Genomic DNA, 18,161 nt, shown 5'->3' on the forward strand with positions numbered 1-18,161 from the left:
TCTCCAGGAGAGATCAAGGCTTCCCCTACACCAATGAGGGTAAGAAAAACATGCATTTCTTGGGAAGATAGTGACCACAGAGCTAACAGAGCTCTCCAGTGATGGGGCAAAGGGTTTCCGGTGTCAAGGGATATTTGAATTGCCTTCTCTCTAGGGATGCTCCCTCCCTGGAGTTTCTCTTCTTCCCCAAGGCTGCTACTATGAGACTTGGAAGAGCAAAGACTGTACCTAAGAACCTGTAGGGAACCTGGAATGGGGCCTGGATGGATGGCTAGAGCAATGGACCATGGACAGGAGGAGGCAGCATCACCCAGGAGCTTAGCAGAAATCTGGATTCTCAGGCTCCAGCTCTGTTGCACTCTGGTCTCTGAAGAAGGGCCAGGGATGCATGTCTTAACAAGCCCCTCCAGAAGATCCCTGTGCATGTGAAGTTCGAAAAGTACCAGCCTAAGCCTTTACTCTTCCCTTCAGATCTGAACTTCCTTCCTCCCAGAGTGTCCCACTCTCAATGCTGTGACTCTCTAACCTTCCATTCTGAACTGTGCCTCTCCCAGGCCCCTGACTCCACCCTCCCCAACTAGGGTCACCTAGGGCCCCCTCTGCTTACTCAACCTCATAGCTGTCAGTTCCCTCCTTAAAACTTTCTTTTCTGAGCTTCTGTAACAACACAGCCCACAGGCATTCCTCTACCCCTTAGCTGCCTCTACTGCCTTTCTCCTCACTGTGCACACGCTCCATAAGCCAGTTACTGTCCATGTGCCAGTGATTCCCAGATGAAAACCCCTGGCTCTTCTGGGCCCTGGATCTGAATATCAATGCCCTGCTTAGACATCTCACATGTACCCAACCAGACTCATCAGTCTTTCCTCTTTACCCAGCCTTTATGTCTGCCTGGCTCATGAAAAATCAGCTTGCTAGTACTGTGATACAATGGCCAGGCTGCCAAGTCACAAACCTTGGGCACCTGAAAAGCTAAATGAGTGTACCAAGCAAGACAGAGATCGGTCTAAAGAGATCTGAAAGAATCCGGAGACCCTGAGAAAACAGGCAGATAAAAAATCCAGCATAAAGGTTATATATACATGGAGCTTCCTGCTGCTGCCAGGAGTTGGCAAACTTATTCTGTAAAAAAAAATCACATAGCAGGGGCGCCTGCGTGGCTCAGTGGGTTAAAGCCTTTGCCTTTGGCTCAGGTCATGATCCCAGAGTCCTAGGATCAAGCCCCACATCAGGCTCTCTGCTCAGCAGGGAGCCTACTTCCCTTCCTCTCTCTCTGCCTGCCTCTCTGCCTACTTGTGATCTCTGTCCAATAAATGAATAAAAAACAATTTTTTTTAAGTTAAAAAAAAAAACAACACATAGTATCTTGGGCTCCTTGCGCCAAAGACACTCTCTATTACAGAGCCCTTGCTTAGGGAGCTTTATGGGTTTAAAGACTTAGGAAAACAAACATTTCTTAAGAGTAAAATATGAAAAGACAAAAGTCAGCCTCTCTCCTATCATGACAAATTCCCAAAGCTGTCTAGGTCTGTTTCTCTACACTTCCTCTGTAATCTCAGCTAAGTCCTCATCAGTGGGCCAACAACTGAGCACATAAGAATGACTAATGTCTGTTAAACTGCACTTAGCAAGAAGCCCCAGTGTTTTCATCCAGCAGCAGAAAAATGCCCCTCTTTTCCAGAAGAAGCTCAAAGGCAAGACCTGGGTTGCAACTGTGGTCCCAGATCTTTTTGACAATGTATTTCACAGCTTCCCACCAGTTTCCTCCATTATAGAATGAGTGAAAAACACAGTGCCGTATTTCACTGAGTTTTTAAAAGAACTTTAGACGAGAAAATCCACGCATACCGCTTAGTGCAATGTCTGGCACACTGTCAGCCCTCGATACATGTTAGTTGTTATTACTGTTAAATACAGTGTCTGAATAAAATCACAACGATTAGACTTAAATATCTTACTTGTAAGTGATATTAAATCCAGTCAAATTATAAGCAGCATCACTAAAAAAATGCAGCAGGGCATAACCTGATGTGGTAACCACCTCAGGGACAGTCTCGTTGCCATCTCTCTCCGGGACGATGAGGCCACTGAAACAAAAACACATTTCTTACAAAGGGAAGCATGGTCACCAGGCACATCACATGGCGGCACACAAATTCAAACCTGGAATTCATCTTAGAATTTTTTTAAAAACACTTTGAGGAAGAGGGGCAAATTCTTGTGATAAACACATACTGCCACCCGATCAGTCTGGATCCAGTTCTGAACTCTCTGAGGAACAGATCTGAATCTTTCACCAGGCCCTCCTTTATCCTGGCTTATATTTCTAAAAAGATTTGCAATCAATGATCCTATTCTTTTTTTTTTTTTTTTTTTTGGTATATAAAACTATTTCTAATTCCTCTTCAAGAAACTCAGTAAACCTTCAAAATCACAGTAACAAACTTTATGAGTTGATGAATGTCAAATATAAACTACTGGAAAGTATGAAGAGTAAAATTATAAATGAACTTGATAAACACCCACAATCTTTTTTTTTTTAATATTTGTATTGCTTTATTTGTCAGAATCACAATCTTAACACTATTATTCTGATGTACTTTCTTTGCCTAATCAATACCATATAACATCTTATATTCTATTTTATAAGTAATACATCATAAGCAATCCCCCTCTCATTCAGCATCCAATACACAAGATATTTGCTGGGTGTCTAGAGAGCATTAAAAATTATCAAGTCAAAGGGTCTAAAGGATGGCTTTAAACCTCTTGATCCATAAAACCAACTTGCTTTCCAGAAGCAATATGTCAACTTGAAATCTCATCAATATGAGAATGGAAAGGTCCAGCCTACCTCACTTGCCAATAGGAAGGATTACCAGTCCTATATTAGCTTTGGTAATTTAATAAGTAAAAAGTAATTGTTTTATATTGTGGTTTTGAGTTTCTTTTACACTCCTGAAGTTAATCATTTATTGTATGTTTACTTGCCTTCTGCATTTCTTCAATGTGCACATCTTCTGCCCGATTATCAATGCACTATCACCACCACTACGTTCAGTGTAAACCTGAATCCTTACCAGGTCCTATGCAATCTGCTCCACACACACAGCCCCATCCAACGAACAAACATCTCATCTATTACTCTCTTCCCTTCACTCACTCAACCCTAGCCACACTAGTCTCCTTGCTTTCCTATAGCACACACCACATAAACTCCCCATCAGGCCCTATGACAGTCTTCGACAGTCATTCACTGTGACCTAGCAATTCTAAGTTCTTTGTAGAACTAATACCTGTTCATGTACACAAACACAAATATACAACAGTCCTCACTGTAGCACTATTCAGACTGGCAAAAGCTTGAAAATCACCTAGGGGCACCTGGCTGGCTCAGCTGGTAGGGCATGTGACTCTTGATCTAGGGGTCATGAGTTAAGCTCCACGTTGAGCATAGTGATTACTTAATAAAAAAGGAGGAGGAGGAGGCGCACGGGTAGCTCAGTCGTTAAGCATCTGCCTTCAGCTCAGGTCATGATCCCAGGGTCCTGGGATTGAGCCCCGGATTGGGCTCCCTACTCAGCGGGAAGCCTGCTTCTCCCTCTCCCACTCTCCCTGCTTGTGTTCCCTCTCTCACTGTGTCTCTTCGTGTCAAATAAATAAATAAAATCTTCAAAAAAAAAAAATAAAGAGGAAGAAGACAACCACCTAAATACGAATCTGCAGGGAGTCAGATGATGAATCATTCTGTATCTGTAAGTCTGTAGAACTAACAAGGAGCTCGACAAGGCATTCCAGTAAGTAGAGGAAAAAACAAGCTGCAAAACAATGGGCCTAGCATATGTGTACATTTACACATATTTAGGTAACTGCATATAAAAATAATTAATTGGAAGAATATAGAAGCAGGAAATGAGGAGGAAGGGATGGGATTTTCATTCAGTAAGATTTTAAATATAAAGACAGAATTCTAGGAACTCGAGAACTCCGAAGGTGCTCCAAGTTTACAAAACATTGAAGTATTTTGCACTGTGTAGTCAGCTAACCAATATTTACTGATGCTGCATGTGAGCCACAGTTCTAGGTACCAGAAACATGGCAGTGAAGAACTCCCTGCCTCCATGAAATTCACATCAGGGAAATGACAAGTGAGCCTAGATATACCCCCACCCCCGCCCCGACACACAGGTGTGTGTATGTAACACCAGGCAGAGATAAATGCTAAGAATAAAACAGTGAAAGAACAAAAGGTGCTACTTTAGAAAGGGGCAGCTAGAGAAGGTCTCTCGGGAAAGGTGGCCTTTGTTAGAGACCTACATGAAGGTTTCAACTGTGATCATGCTTTCATCAATTTCATGTACCAAAACCCCTTGAAATGCTGAGCAGGGACGTACCTGTTAGAGGGCCACCTCGAAACAGGTATGTTGGAAGTAATCTTCCCAGAAGAAATACTGCCTCAGGAATGACTGGGGGCTTCATCACATGCAGAAAACCCACACTCTTCTCCTAGCATGAGCATCAGGACCAGAGATGGGAACACCAATCCTCAATCCACATGCCTGGGCATGTCACAGACATCTGGGAACCTCAGTGTCCTCAAAGTGCACAGGAGGAAATCCTGCCTGCCTCGCAGCGATATAACAAACTATTACAGCACATAAGTCCTGAAACACCGCCTCACACTAGCAGGTGCTCAGTAAGTGATGGCTCATGGTGTTTATTACTCATATGGTGGGGACATTTAAGTGTGCGGGACAGAACAGTAGGCTGGGCGGAGGGAGGAAGGGCAGAAGTCACACGGCAGGGGTGGAGGGCTGCGTGCACCAGATAAACGTGATGCTGGAGAAAGGGGGTCAGCTTCCTCACTGTCAGAGAAACTCAGGCACTGGCTTCTTTTCACTTTGAAAACCTGACATTGTGAAAGCTTTGGAATGTGCCACTTTCTCCCAGTGAAAATAAAACAACCCGTTTATGACAAAAATAAACTTCTACAGGGTAAATAAATACAAACAGCCTTGGCCCAGCACACAAGGCAATGGAAAGTGCGTGGGTGAGAAAGCGATGCTGCAGGCGTGCCATTCAACTGTCACCACGAGCCGCCTCCCACCTCCCTCCTCCTCTCCTACCCCCAGGTAGATAAATACACTCAACCAAGGCTTAGGGGGCAGCCACATGTTCAGCTTGAGCCAATCAAGAACTGCCTGCCCTGGGGTTCAGTATAATCTTATATTTTAAACCACTGTTCAGAACAATTTTTGAAAACCACCGTTCAAAGATATTTTCTTAATTCAGTAGAATGGTGCCAGGCAGAATTGGGTTCTCTGAACACACCTGGGGCACACCCTGCCTTCACCAACTACACCAGTCGAGCTTCCTGGTAACCCTAGATTTGACACACCTGTCTCCTTGCAAGATGAGATGCCCCCCGGGGGCAGGGAGATGGGGAAGGGAAGCCAGATTCTTCAAGTTCAAGCTCAGAGTCTGGCGACGGGGCTGGGGTTAGGGTTAGGTCCTGGTGGAAAGATCCACGAACCTGCGAGGTACCTGCCTTTGACGGCTTCTCTGTGTGCCATGGTCTGACCACGGCTGGGTCAGCAGAGTGCCGGACAACTGATGGATTCCTGTTCTCATGAAGCTCTTCTAATAGCTCTCTGTCACAGTCTCAACAATTGCCCTATCAATAGATGCCTCCCCCCGGCCAGAAAAAACCACCAACTCTCCAAAGAATAATGTTCTGATGAAGAAAGTTCTCAGAAGAGAAATCTCTTCTCCCCGCTCCACTACCACTCCCCACTCTGCGACAGCCCCTAGCAGAAGGGCTGTTCACAGAGGTGCTCTGTTGACACATCTGTGAAAGTCGGTGTCCCACAGACAGAATGTGGTAGAGCTGGAAGAATCCTGCCGCCCCCGCGGCTCTCAGATCTGTCTGCTAACGGAACCTGGTCTGATACACAAATTTTATTCAGAACTTCAATATGTCAAAGATAAAGGCCATCAGCCAGTTCAGAATCAAATGGGACTTTGGAGTTCAGAGAAAGCACAGTAGAGCACTGGGACCTGAGGCAGCAGAAACTGAGAACTAGAGCACGTTGATTTGCTCCGAGTTGACAGAGAGACTTGGGCAGAAATGACACCCACAGTCCCCACCTTCGGAATCCCACGGGTTCTCATTAGCTGGGCCTTGTGCCCACAGGCTCCCACCATTCGGCCTCCTCCTCTGCCTGCAGGTCACCATGGGGTTCATTCTTCCTTCCAAAGCTCTCCTGACCCAACAGCCCTCCTCAGCCCCCATCTTGTGCCAGTGCCCTCATGGCTTCAACAGTGGTTTTCAAGGTGTTCTGCACATCACTGCTTCTAGGGGTTTCATGTTGCAGGCAAATTTCAATTTTCAAACACATATTTGTTCACTGTTATTTCAGAAACTTCAAACTAAATATGTTATTAGTTTAAATTTTAAAATAATCCATGTGTTAATTTATATTATTAGTTAATGAGCTTTTATAGAGAACCATAAAACCCTTCCAGTTATTTGTACATATACTTTGCCTTCTCTCAGAAGTCACTGACCTGAAAAATTACAGCCTCCTGCTTGCTTTGTTGCTGCTGTTGCTTCACATGTGTGCTCATCAGCTATACAGTCCAGGGGAGCCACAAGGCGATGCACCTGCTTGGCTGAAGTTCCCACAAGGGCCACTGGCAAGCTGAGTCAGAGTGCCCGGCACATAATAGGGACTCCAGGAATTCTGAGTCATGAACTCAGTGTTGAGTGAACCCCCAGAACTCCCAGCAAGTGTTATCATGGAAACATCCTATTATAGACAGTTTTCATGCTTATTGGAGTTTGGGGTGCCTCTTAACATAACCCAAGGTATGCCTCAAATTCTGGCATAAAAGTATGTACTCCCCACACTTGGATGATGACATTTTACTGCTTAGCATGGCCTATCTACCCTATTCTTTGGCTCTATTGGTGAACCTCTGAAACCCAGAAAATGACCTTGGTTCTTAGTTTAAAGATACGATGGAGAGAATTCTAAGCCGAAGGAAGTGGAGGAAATATCAAGGCACATTAGTCCCCTGATTTCCTGTGTCCTTGGGCCGCTGTGTACTGTTTATTCTCTGTTACCTCCTCACTGATATGAAACGTCAAGACTAACCCCACGTGAGGAATACAAAATATATTTGTTGAATTGATATCTTTTTAACGTCAGGGAAATAAAATGTCAGAAGAAATCCAGAAAGTCAGCTGCAGATGAAAAAAATGACAGCTATGGCTCTCTATAGCTATATATGGAAAAAGACATTTTATGAATTCTCTATCAAGTAAAAGGAAGAAAAATGGATGGTTTGGAATTCCCATGTAGTCAAAAACATAATAAACAACAAAGCTACTTACTGTTAATAAAAACGAAAATGCCAAAACAACAGAGAACACTCCACATAGTTATTGTTAAGCTGTTTCATTTAACTACTAATCAAGAATACACTTGTCCAAAAAAAAAACCATAATCAGCATTTTCCTCTCTTCCCACAGGTTACTCTTCATTTTCTGTGTATTCTTCCAAAAAGTCCTCCTCAGCCATATTAATGCATATACATAAATACACACACACACACACACTTGATCGAATTCAACAAATAATTCTTGAAAGGCCTACGTGATGAGGACCCCAAGGATCAAGGTGACTGGTTCATGATCCAAAGTTTTCACAGAAATAATATCCAATATATTACTCACAAAACATTTTTTAAATGTAAACTGCACCACCACCACAAGAAGTGAGTAAACTTGATACGACTGCCATAATTTTATAGATGAGGAAACTGAAACAAGAGGTCCAATACTCAGCCCCGAAACTTACCCAGTGGCTACAGGAAACCAAGTCAGGCCTAGAGCACAAGTGACAGAGGACTCCAGAACTAGCACCTTCTCCATGAAATAAAGGTGGTAAGTGACCATAAGAGTTTGCAATCTAGGAGGTAAGTCTGAATTCAGAAATCAAATAATGATTAACTATTACTTATGTGACGAAACTTACCTAAAGGCAGCAACTAGTGGTGCATAAATTGAGTCTCCATCATAAACATATAAATGGTCCCAACTACACTCTGTAGCAAAATGATTGAAACGGAGTCTCATTATTCTATTTGGCCTGAAAAGAACAAGAGAGGCAGTTTATAATAATCATCATAACTATAAAACATTTGAGAAGAAACTGGAGAAAGATCGATTTTTAAAGAACTCACAGGGAGAGAAGAAATAAATAGTAGATAAATGACATTCCTTCATATGTCGAAGATTTATTTCCTACTTACTGTGTGCAAGAGACCACGAAGCACACGATGGTAAACAAAATCACCCTGACCTATGCCTCTCTGGGCCTTACAGTCTGTACAGTGGCTGTTTTTTGTTTGTTTGTTTTTTAAGATATTTATTTATTCATTTATTTGACAGAGATCACAAGCAGGCAGAGAGGCAAGCAGAGAGAGAGGAGGAAGCAGGCTCCCCACTGAGCAGAGAGCTGGACGTAGGGCTCAATCTCAGGACCCCAAGCCAAAGGCAGAGGCTTAACCCACTGAGCCACCCAGGCGCCCCCACAGTGGCTGTTTTTAAACAGGTCGTGAACCAACCCATTAGTCCTTCTGTTTCTGCACTTCCTTCCTTACCCAACTTCAGATTCCACACCACGTCATTTCACAAACACAACTGCCAGTTCTCTATACTTGCCTACCCTTCTGCCTTTCCATACAACTACCTGGCCAAGGCCTAGTCTAGAGGACACCAGTTATCCTCTTTGACTGAGATTAAATGCCAAGAAAACTAAGCCTATCACTGGTCCTCTAGAGGTCCTCAAGACCACTAGGTAGGCTGGTTTCAGGACAGGTCACAGCTTACCAACTTCCAACTGGTACTTCAATTCTGCCAGCAATGCCACTACTCATTCTCTCTCTCCTTCTCCACAACTGCTGCTCACTCCCAATTACTATTTCAAACCATTTGGTGCCACCTCCCTGCTTAAGCTCAGCACCCAGACAAAAATCTCCCAATTCCCCATTTTCCAAAACAGATACACCCACCCACTCCTCTGTCCATCTTTCAACCACCCCACACCTTCCTCTCATCTGGAACTTTCCACATCCTCATTTTAATCTCTTTAAGTATCACGTATTTTACCAAAAATAACAAAACATAAAAATGTCAAATCTCAACTCTCCTTCCAGCTATTATCTCTCTCTGCTGAAGACAGTGAAGCTCCACACAAGACTTTGCTTTCTCTGTTTCCTCACATCCCACTCACCCTCTTTGCTCTCAAACCTGGCTTCCACCCAAACACTCCACTCAAAAACCTCTTGGTAATATTAACACTGTTTATATCCTGGCGATGCCCAATTATATGTCTCCAGCCTTAGGCCTTCCCTCTACTCCACACTCATCTAGCTAACATCTCTAAGCAAACAACTAAGTAAGTTCATAAACAAGTTAACTCATCTGATGATGGCTCTTGTGAAGACATGAAAGGAATGTGATGTGTACAACAGGTGGTAGGGAATTACCCCCAGAAACCTCTAGAAGATTTGAGAACAAGAGATAAGCCATGTGAGACGGATAGGGAACCATGTTTCGGACACAGGGAACAGTACAGTCTTAAATCCAAGTGAGAAAGAGGTTGATGTGTCCAAGCAACATGAAAAAAATCAGTGTGTCTGCAACATAGAAAACAGAGGACACCACACGAGATGAGAAGTGAGAGATGGGCAAGGTGCAACAGCAAAAGCCGGGAGGCCAATTTCAAGGCTATCACGGTGGCCCAGGAAAGACAGGATGGTTGGTGTCTTGCAATGGCAGAGATGAAGATGAAAAGGAGAAGGTAGATGGACTGGGAAGGCATTCTAGAGGGAAAACGGGCAGAACTTACTGACAGGCTGAATATGGGGATAAGGGGAAAGAGGAGTTAAAGGTTTTCCTTAGGCTGAGGAGGACCAAACAGGAGCACCCCTTAGGCTGAGGAGGACCAACCAGGAGCCTTCAGAGGACTGCTACAGAAGGACGTCAGATCGGAATGAACTGACAGAAAGCATAGAGGCAAACAACTCCTTAAAGCAGCAGTTCTGGAGCTGTGGGCCTCGCGATGCTGGGAGGGGCCCTGAGACTCTTTGAGGCAGTCTAGGAGGTCAAATCTATGTTCAGGATAATCCTAAAATATCACGTGCCTTTATCAGCATGTTGGTATTTACTAGGTGCGGAGCGATGTGGGGAGAAAGATACTGCCAGCACCTTGGGACAGAGCGAGGCAGAAGCACCAAACTGGACCAGTAATCCCTGTTATTCTTCACCACTACACGCTCACAGAAAAAGGAAAAATGGGTTTTGTGTAAGGGTATCTATATTAAGCGGTAAAAATGATTAATGTCATTGTCTTGAACCACGAGTATACAACTTTTGAATATTTAACAGGACAGGACAGGAAGTACGAACAAAGCACTTCTACAGCCCAGCACAGGACAGTGGTCTCAAGGAAAATCACTCTTGCAATCATTTGGGTGGTGAGCTGAACCAATTGCTCTTTTTCCCAGAACGTCATCTATCATTTTTACTTAGAAGAACAACTAACAGGGTACCTGGGTGGTTCAGTGGTTTAAAGCCTCTGCCTTCAGCTCAGGTCATGATCCCAGGGTCCTGGGATCCAGCCCCGTATCAGGATCTCTGCTCAGCAGGGAGCCTGCTTCTACCTCTCTTTCTACCTACCTCTCTGCCTACTTGTGATCTCTGTCAAATAAATAAATAAAATCTTAAAAAAAAAAAAAAAGAACTAACAAACTATGGTTACTCAGACTTGTATATCTGCTAGATACTTTTTGAAAAAAAATGAACAAAGCAAGTCTGTCACTTCAAAGAAAACAACTGACAGTATTTGGTGCCAAAGATAAAATGTAAGCTTTCAAGCAATAATTAGAGTTATGGAATATTTGCATCTGCCACCCAGATGCAACTTCCCGGTGCTTCGAACTTTCCAATGAGATTAATGGTGACATTAACCAAGTGATTTCTTTTCATGTTATGTCATGAAATATATCAAAATTTAAACGATCTGCATAATTCAGAAAACTACGAGTTTCCAAATAACCCATATGTTCTGTTACAGAACCATCCAAGGGTTAAAGAGCCATTCCAGAGCATAAGAAAACCAACAGATTTTAACTTAAGTTACCGAAGTTCATGAACATTGAACACTGTTTCAGATTCCACACTGCAATTCACTTTAAAGAAATTACCACTTGTCAAGCTTTGATGTTTGATGGTGTATCAAGAAACCATCCAAAATTATTTAAAAGGGTTATCAAAATCTCCTTCCTTTTTCTACTACATATTCAAGACTAATTTTCTTCACATACTTCATCCACAATAACTTACTGTAACAAAGTGAATGCAGAAGAAAATAATAATAATCTAGCTATCTTCTATCGAGCCACAGAAGAAATTTATAAAAATGTAAAACAATACCATTCTTTTCACTGATTTTTTTAAAAATATAGGGTTTATTTTTTCATAGAAATGTCACATGGGCTGACATGTAGTAGGTTTTTAAATGATTTAATGAAGAATTTCTTTGATATTAATTTATAATAATAATAATAAACATAGATATAATCCATACAAACAAAAATTATTTGGAAATCTCAAAATTTAAGAACGTAAAGGGGTCCTAAGACCACAAAGTTTGAGAAACGTTGCTTTAAAGATCTGCCATAAAGAGAGGTGCCTGGGTGGCTCAGACAAATAAGTAACTGATTCTTGATTCTGGCTCAGGTCTTGATCTCAGAGTCACGAGCTCAAGCTGCACACTGGGCTCTATGTCCAGCATGGATCCTACTTTAAAAAAAAAAAAAAGCCACGAGAGAAGAAGGAAAAGGCAAGAGCTGGAGGGTATAGGAGGCCCAGAGAAGAAGCCATTTGAACAGTAACAGTTATTTTTATTTTCCTGCCCACAATAAAAATAGGCAGTTACAAAAATGTTATAAGACTGTAATTGTCTACTGCTTTAAGCAAACCATTTCAAATATTCAAGTTTTAACGATTATAATTGAATATACAAATTTCTGGTATGAACAATTCATTCACAGCTTTAAATCGACACAAAACTTTTTTCAGATTAACAATGAAGATTAAGAAAAATAAATTCACTTGTCAGATGAAAAGTTATCAAATAAAATACATTTTAAATACTTTATTTTACAGATTGTTAATTTTGCTTATAAAAAAAAGTAATGCCACACTGAGCTTGGAAAATAAAACAGGCATTACTACTTACTGTCCTTCAATGAGCCATGTGCACTTCGTTTTATATTTATAATTTCCAGGTCCATCTGTCACAAACCCAGAAGATCCAGTTAGTCTGTAAGGCAAATTAAAAAAAAAAAAAAAAAAAAAAAAAAAGTAAGTCAGAAAGAAAAAAAAAAAAAAAAAAAAAAAAAAAAAAACACTTAGGTCCATCAAAATTTCACATATCAATATCTTTCTTAAAAGTTAAACATAGTGGTATATTAATGCATAACCAGAAGAGAATCACTGGATAGTTAGAGTATACTAATCTGGGTGAAAAGAATACTTGCCATAAACTTAAGAAAAGGGGGTACAAATACACTAAAATTAACAGGAATAAACAAAAACATACCTAAATCTTTCTAGCTGCAACAAGAAATCCATACTTTGTACCATGAAAATGGCTACAAGAACTTACTTATAAATATCAGTTGGTTTTTAAAAAGTAAGATCACACAGTTACAGGTACAACTGTATCTAATACAGTAACACTGTGGGGAACACAACTGAGATGGGCAAGCACATCAAGCTACAACACACAATGGACCCATCACACTCACCTTCTTCTGAAAGCAATCTACCACACACCATGAGCAGTGTCCTCCAGAACCCGTCTTCCCTCACTCCTGCCAAGTCTGAAGTTTGTCAGTATTTTTAGGTCTTGCCAATATGATAGGCATATCCTCATATCTCATTAATGTTTGGACTGCTACTAACCCTGAAGCTTGAATATCTTCTCATATGTTTTGGTCATTTGCATTTCCTCCTTTGTGAATTAAAATTCCATATTCTGCGCCCACTCTGCCACCAAGTTGTCTTTTTCAAATTAATGTTTAGGAGCTCTTTTTATATTAAGGAGCTCCCATCTGCATTTTAAATACACTATAAATATATTTTCTCAGTTTACTTTTTTCTTTATATTTTGTGTCTGTTATCTTTTACTATATATAACTTTTTAATATTTAAGAAGGATGTTATTTCCTTCCTCACTGCTGTTTCTAGATGATTTTTCCTCCCTCTTCCATCACCAGTGTCAGCCTTTCTGAAATAGATGTTCTCCTCTGGATCTGCCTCCCCTACTTTCTGAGTTAACTACTGGCATCCCAGTTACTCCTTCTCACCCACTGATACTAGCATCTAGCTCACTGCCTTCCATTCAACTACATCAACATTCAAGATGTTTCAATCAGAACTCCAGCTCTCCATTTCTTAACTTCACCATTAACGGTCTTTTCCTCCACTCCACATAAGCCATCCACTCCTCTGGGCCCCGCCATTATTTGTGAGAGCAAAAGCACCAAAATCTTCATTTTAGGCATCCTATGCTATGACCACCATATCTTTTGTCTCAAATTCATTTCCCCTTTTCCAGGAAGTCATCAGCCCTATGGGGAACTCCAATCCACTGATTTCTTCCTGTTCATCACTCACAACCCACACACTTGACTTTCCCCTTACCTAGTTAAGATTCCATGATCCATCACAATTATCATCACCTGCAAATCCCTTGGCTTCTTTCCCCTTCTCTCCCTCTGCCATACTTACCTGGATATTGATATCTCCATGACTTATTCCCAATATCCATTTTACCCCCAAATTGTTAGTCTGAGCCAATCATGGTGTTGTGTGTTCCCTGCCAACAACTGACTAGAAATGTGTATCAGTTAAGATTAGGTTCTAGCCCAACTGACAGAAAAATGTAAATTGTAATGGCTTAACCAAGATATAAAGTCCAAAGAAATACAGAGCACATAAGGGAATTCTATAACCAATAGGTTATAGAAAGGGACCTAATGCTCTTCTACCTTGTTGCCCTGTCATCCTCAACATGTGGCTTCCACCTAATAATCCAAGACAGCTGCTCCACTCCAGCTTTTATTCCCACATTCTACCCAGCAGGAAGGAAAAGAAAACAAGATGCACATCTCCTCCCTCTTAAGTCAAACAGGACAATTCAACTTACATCCCCTCAGCCAAAAGTTACTGACATATCTAAATGGAGAGGGAGGCTGGGAAATGTAGCCATTATTCCAGATGACCGTGTACTCAATGAAAAATCAGGATTCCCTTTACTAGCAAAGGGGACGGACAGAGGCCAAAAAGGTCACTGCCAGTCTCTGTCACAGCATGTAATCTAATACTTGGATGTGAGGGCAAGTCTTGATGGAGAGCTTCCAGGCACTATTTTTTCATTCTTAAGAAAGACACTGTGGTAGACAGGGAGATATATCACATAAATCTCCCTTTTGAAGAAGGATTTACTGTCTCATCAACAGGCAGCCAGCCTCCCAGTGTCAGTTTCTTCAGGAGGTGCCTTGCCCCAAGTCATGCCTTGCCCAGGGCAGCTCAAACCAGAGAGGGTAGAAAGGCTGGAACATTTCAATCCAACACTAAACAACTCTGATACACAATCCTTTGCTCTATAAGCTCCCCTTTGTCAGGCCTGAATTGAAGTTCAACTTCTTCCTTTACCCAATTCTGCTTCCTGCCCCTTCCTCTCATAGGTGCCCCATAGGTGCCTCTCATAGGTGCAATTTGTGCCCCAAACTCCATCTCAGCAACACAGCCATCATGCTACGGGGTGGAACACAAAGCCAACACCAAGAATGATAAACCAAAGAAATGCAAAGGTCCATGAAGAGCAGTACCAACCAACAACCACAGAGGCCTCTCCATGTTTATGGGCTAATACAGTTCCCACTGGTTACTGGTTCATTGTGTATGTGTGTGTGGACACAATTTAGGCCCTTCTAGCTCAGAAAGTTTCCTGGTTTTTTACTATGCTTGTTTTGCTCCCAAGAGTTTCTATGTATTTCATATACATAGACATACTCAGGCCTTGGCAAATCAGCACCACTTTTAGAAAAGAAATAGATCGTTTTAATTTTAAATATTCACTGAGTATCTTTAAATCTAGCATTTATATAATTTTACAAATAACAAATAGTTACGATCACAGATAGCCTTTTGTCAACTGAAGGACAATTCTCCCTTTGTAACTTCTCTCCCCAAGTACTCCCAACCACCCTACACTAAGATAAACATTTAACCACCTCGTAAGCATTCTTAACTAGTTTTCTTCATACTTATGAGCCCATGATATATGCACAGCTCTCTTCAATTAATGTTTGGCTACACAATTATGCAAACTTTTCCACATCTTCCTTTTTCTCACGCCAACAAAACTCTGGGAGTTTTAATAAAACAGGTATGAGTCCCCATTCATTTTTTCCATGGAGCATTATCTTCTAACCTACTGGGATAGCATTTTTTTCTGCCTTTCTCCTAATAACATTCATTTTGTTTTCAGTCAGCTGGCATTATGCACATTGCTGCAATAAATATCTCTATACATATGGCCTTACTTGTGCTTTAATTTCTAAGAATAGAATCTTAGGAGGAGGATTACTGGGCCAAAGGAAGATGAATTTTAATTGTTAGCCAAGCTGCCAAATTACTTCCAAAATGGCTGTAACAATTTACATTTGCACGAGCAGGACGTGAGAGCATGCTCTTCTCCATGTCCCCTCCCTACCCCCCATATTAGATATTCTTGTTTCTTTTACATTGTTAACGTGAAATTCTCTGTGTTCTAGTGAATGGCCAGTAGAGTGTTTATTGAAAGGGGAAGGTCAGGAGTATCAACTACACTTTCAGGTCAAGTTTTATATTATCACTGGTGATGCAGGTACACACACTGGTACTGCCTGTGCTCACTTCACCAGCAGTCACACAAAGGCATCTGATTGAAACAGAAAGACTCTTCAACAATAGGAAACCAGATACAGAGAATTAGTAACTCCTTGCTTCTACCAAGTTTCCAATTCAAGAATACACTGGGGGTGATTCTGCACTACAAACATACAGGGAAAATAGGGGAACCCTCCATAGGAGGCAGGTTTCAAAGGAGCCACCTTATTATTATTTCTTTTTAATTATTATTAAAGTATATTGGTATTATTACCAAGCAAAGTGGCCTATTTAAAAAAAAAACAACCCACAAACCTCAACTTTTCTCACCTGTTTAGCTTTTCTTTGTGGTCAAGTGTGTTGGACATCGTTAAACTTTGATCAAAGTTCCTCAGACATTAAAAAAAAAAAAACAAAAAAAAAGGCAATCTATCGTAGGAATGTGAACCAGTACTGATTCATGTGTAATTCAGTTTACTGAATGCACTATTCAACTCCCTCATATTCTCCCGTTACCTACTAGACCTATTTCTGAGAAAGGTGTATTGAAATCCCACACCATGACACATTTACCATGTTATTTTTGCCTTATTTAGCTATTTAGCCAAATAAGTTTGTAACTTTTAGACTGTCATAAACTGTCCCCTTTATCATGATAATAACCATTTATATAGTTTGATGTTCAGGTTTCATCTTATCTATTATTATAATTACTGATTTTTTGTTGTTGTCTTCCTGGGCCACAGATCTTTATTCAATTCTTTATTTTTCATATTTCCTCATCAAATTTTCAAAAGTTTCTTTTTTCTAAACAGGACATGGTTTAGGTTTTGTTTCTTAACCTAGCCTGACAGTTTTACCAGCATAATATAATTTTTCACATTTCGTGTGACTGCTATACCGATTTGCTTCCTTCCAACCAAAATTTTAAATCAATCTTAGAGAGGAGCAATTTATATACAAATGGCATCTTAAATGTACAATTTCTTAAGTTGTGACAAGTGTATATACATGTGGAACCCTCCCAAACAGCACATAAGACAGGTCTGTTACCCCCAAAAGTTCCTTCATACCACTTTGCAGTTAATCTCTCCCAACACTGATCTTATTTCCATCACTAGAGACCAGTTTTATACAATATGATTTAATAAAAGCGTACAGAGACACTCTTGTGCCTTGCTTCTTTTGATCAGCCTGATGCTTCTCAGTATGATGTGTATCAGTAGTTGGTTCCGTCCCATTGCTGAGTAGCATTCTACTGCATGAATATACCACAGCTTGTTTATTCATTCTCCTGCTGATGGACACTTGGATTACATAGTTACATGAATAAAGCTGCTAAGAACACTAGTGTACAAGCCTTTGTGTGGATGTGTGTGGACACTCCTCTTGGATAAATAAGTAAAAGTGAAATCACTGGATCAAAATTGATAAATCAGATTTAAAGAAACTGCCATAATTGCTTCCTAAGTGGTTACACCATCTTATACTTCCATCATCAAGGAATGAATCTTTGCTGCTTCCAGGTTCTCCCAGTAATCCCCTTGTCTCAAGCTCTGGTGAGATTCTCCCCATCGACTTAGCAACATATTGACCTTGTGGCCGTCAGGAAGATCTACTATATCACACCATCCAGGATCTGAAGCTTTACGGTCTCTGTCCCTTGCTACACTGGCCCGGCTATACACCAGTTCTCTGTCTGGGAGGATCACAACAGATCCTAGATCCTAGAGTTTCCTATAGGTCCCCCCAGCAAGCTGGTTCAAGAAAAGCAAAGTGCTTGCAGTTGTGAGAGCCAGGGAAGCAAGACTCACCGAGGCTGCCATGTTCTTATCAGGCTGCCATGTTCCTCATATCCCTCTTGGCTAAAATCCATTTATGTTTGGATTTTCTGTTGCTTTCAAGTAAAACCACCCCAACCACAAATTTTGCCAATTCTGTGATGGAGCCTCTTCCCCTAATAGTTCAGAAATCAAGATATACTATTAAAGTCAATGGCATGTCACAGTTTAAAGGAAGTGGTTTTTCTTTCTTAGTGGTACGCAAGATAAAGGTGTACTTTACATTCAATGGCATCTTAGCAAGTTGAAGTTAACACATACAACAAAACTCTAAACCTGGTTGAACCCAACTCTGCTTACTCTGTATG

At 41.2% G+C, this 18,161-nt stretch overlaps 1 protein-coding gene across 4 annotated transcripts in view; it reads right to left on the bottom strand.

The window, feature by feature from the left end:
• Positions 1-18,161, bottom strand: part of LOC132008141 (attractin) — a 149,082-nt gene that overhangs the window by 99,569 nt on the left and 31,352 nt on the right. For all 4 annotated transcript variants that reach the window (XM_059386536.1, XM_059386539.1, XM_059386537.1 and 1 more), the window contains exons 2-4: positions 12,312-12,395; positions 8,040-8,153; positions 1,959-2,087 (exon numbers count right to left, since the gene is read on the bottom strand). In XM_059386536.1, coding sequence (XP_059242519.1) covers positions 1,959-2,087; positions 8,040-8,153; positions 12,312-12,395 — 327 coding nt within the window. The remainder of the gene's footprint in view (positions 1-1,958; positions 2,088-8,039; positions 8,154-12,311; positions 12,396-18,161) is intronic.

This window comes from Mustela nigripes, unplaced genomic scaffold (genome assembly GCF_022355385.1).
Source record: "Mustela nigripes isolate SB6536 unplaced genomic scaffold, MUSNIG.SB6536 HiC_scaffold_75, whole genome shotgun sequence".
In the NCBI taxonomy this organism is placed as follows: domain Eukaryota; kingdom Metazoa; phylum Chordata; class Mammalia; order Carnivora; family Mustelidae; genus Mustela; species Mustela nigripes.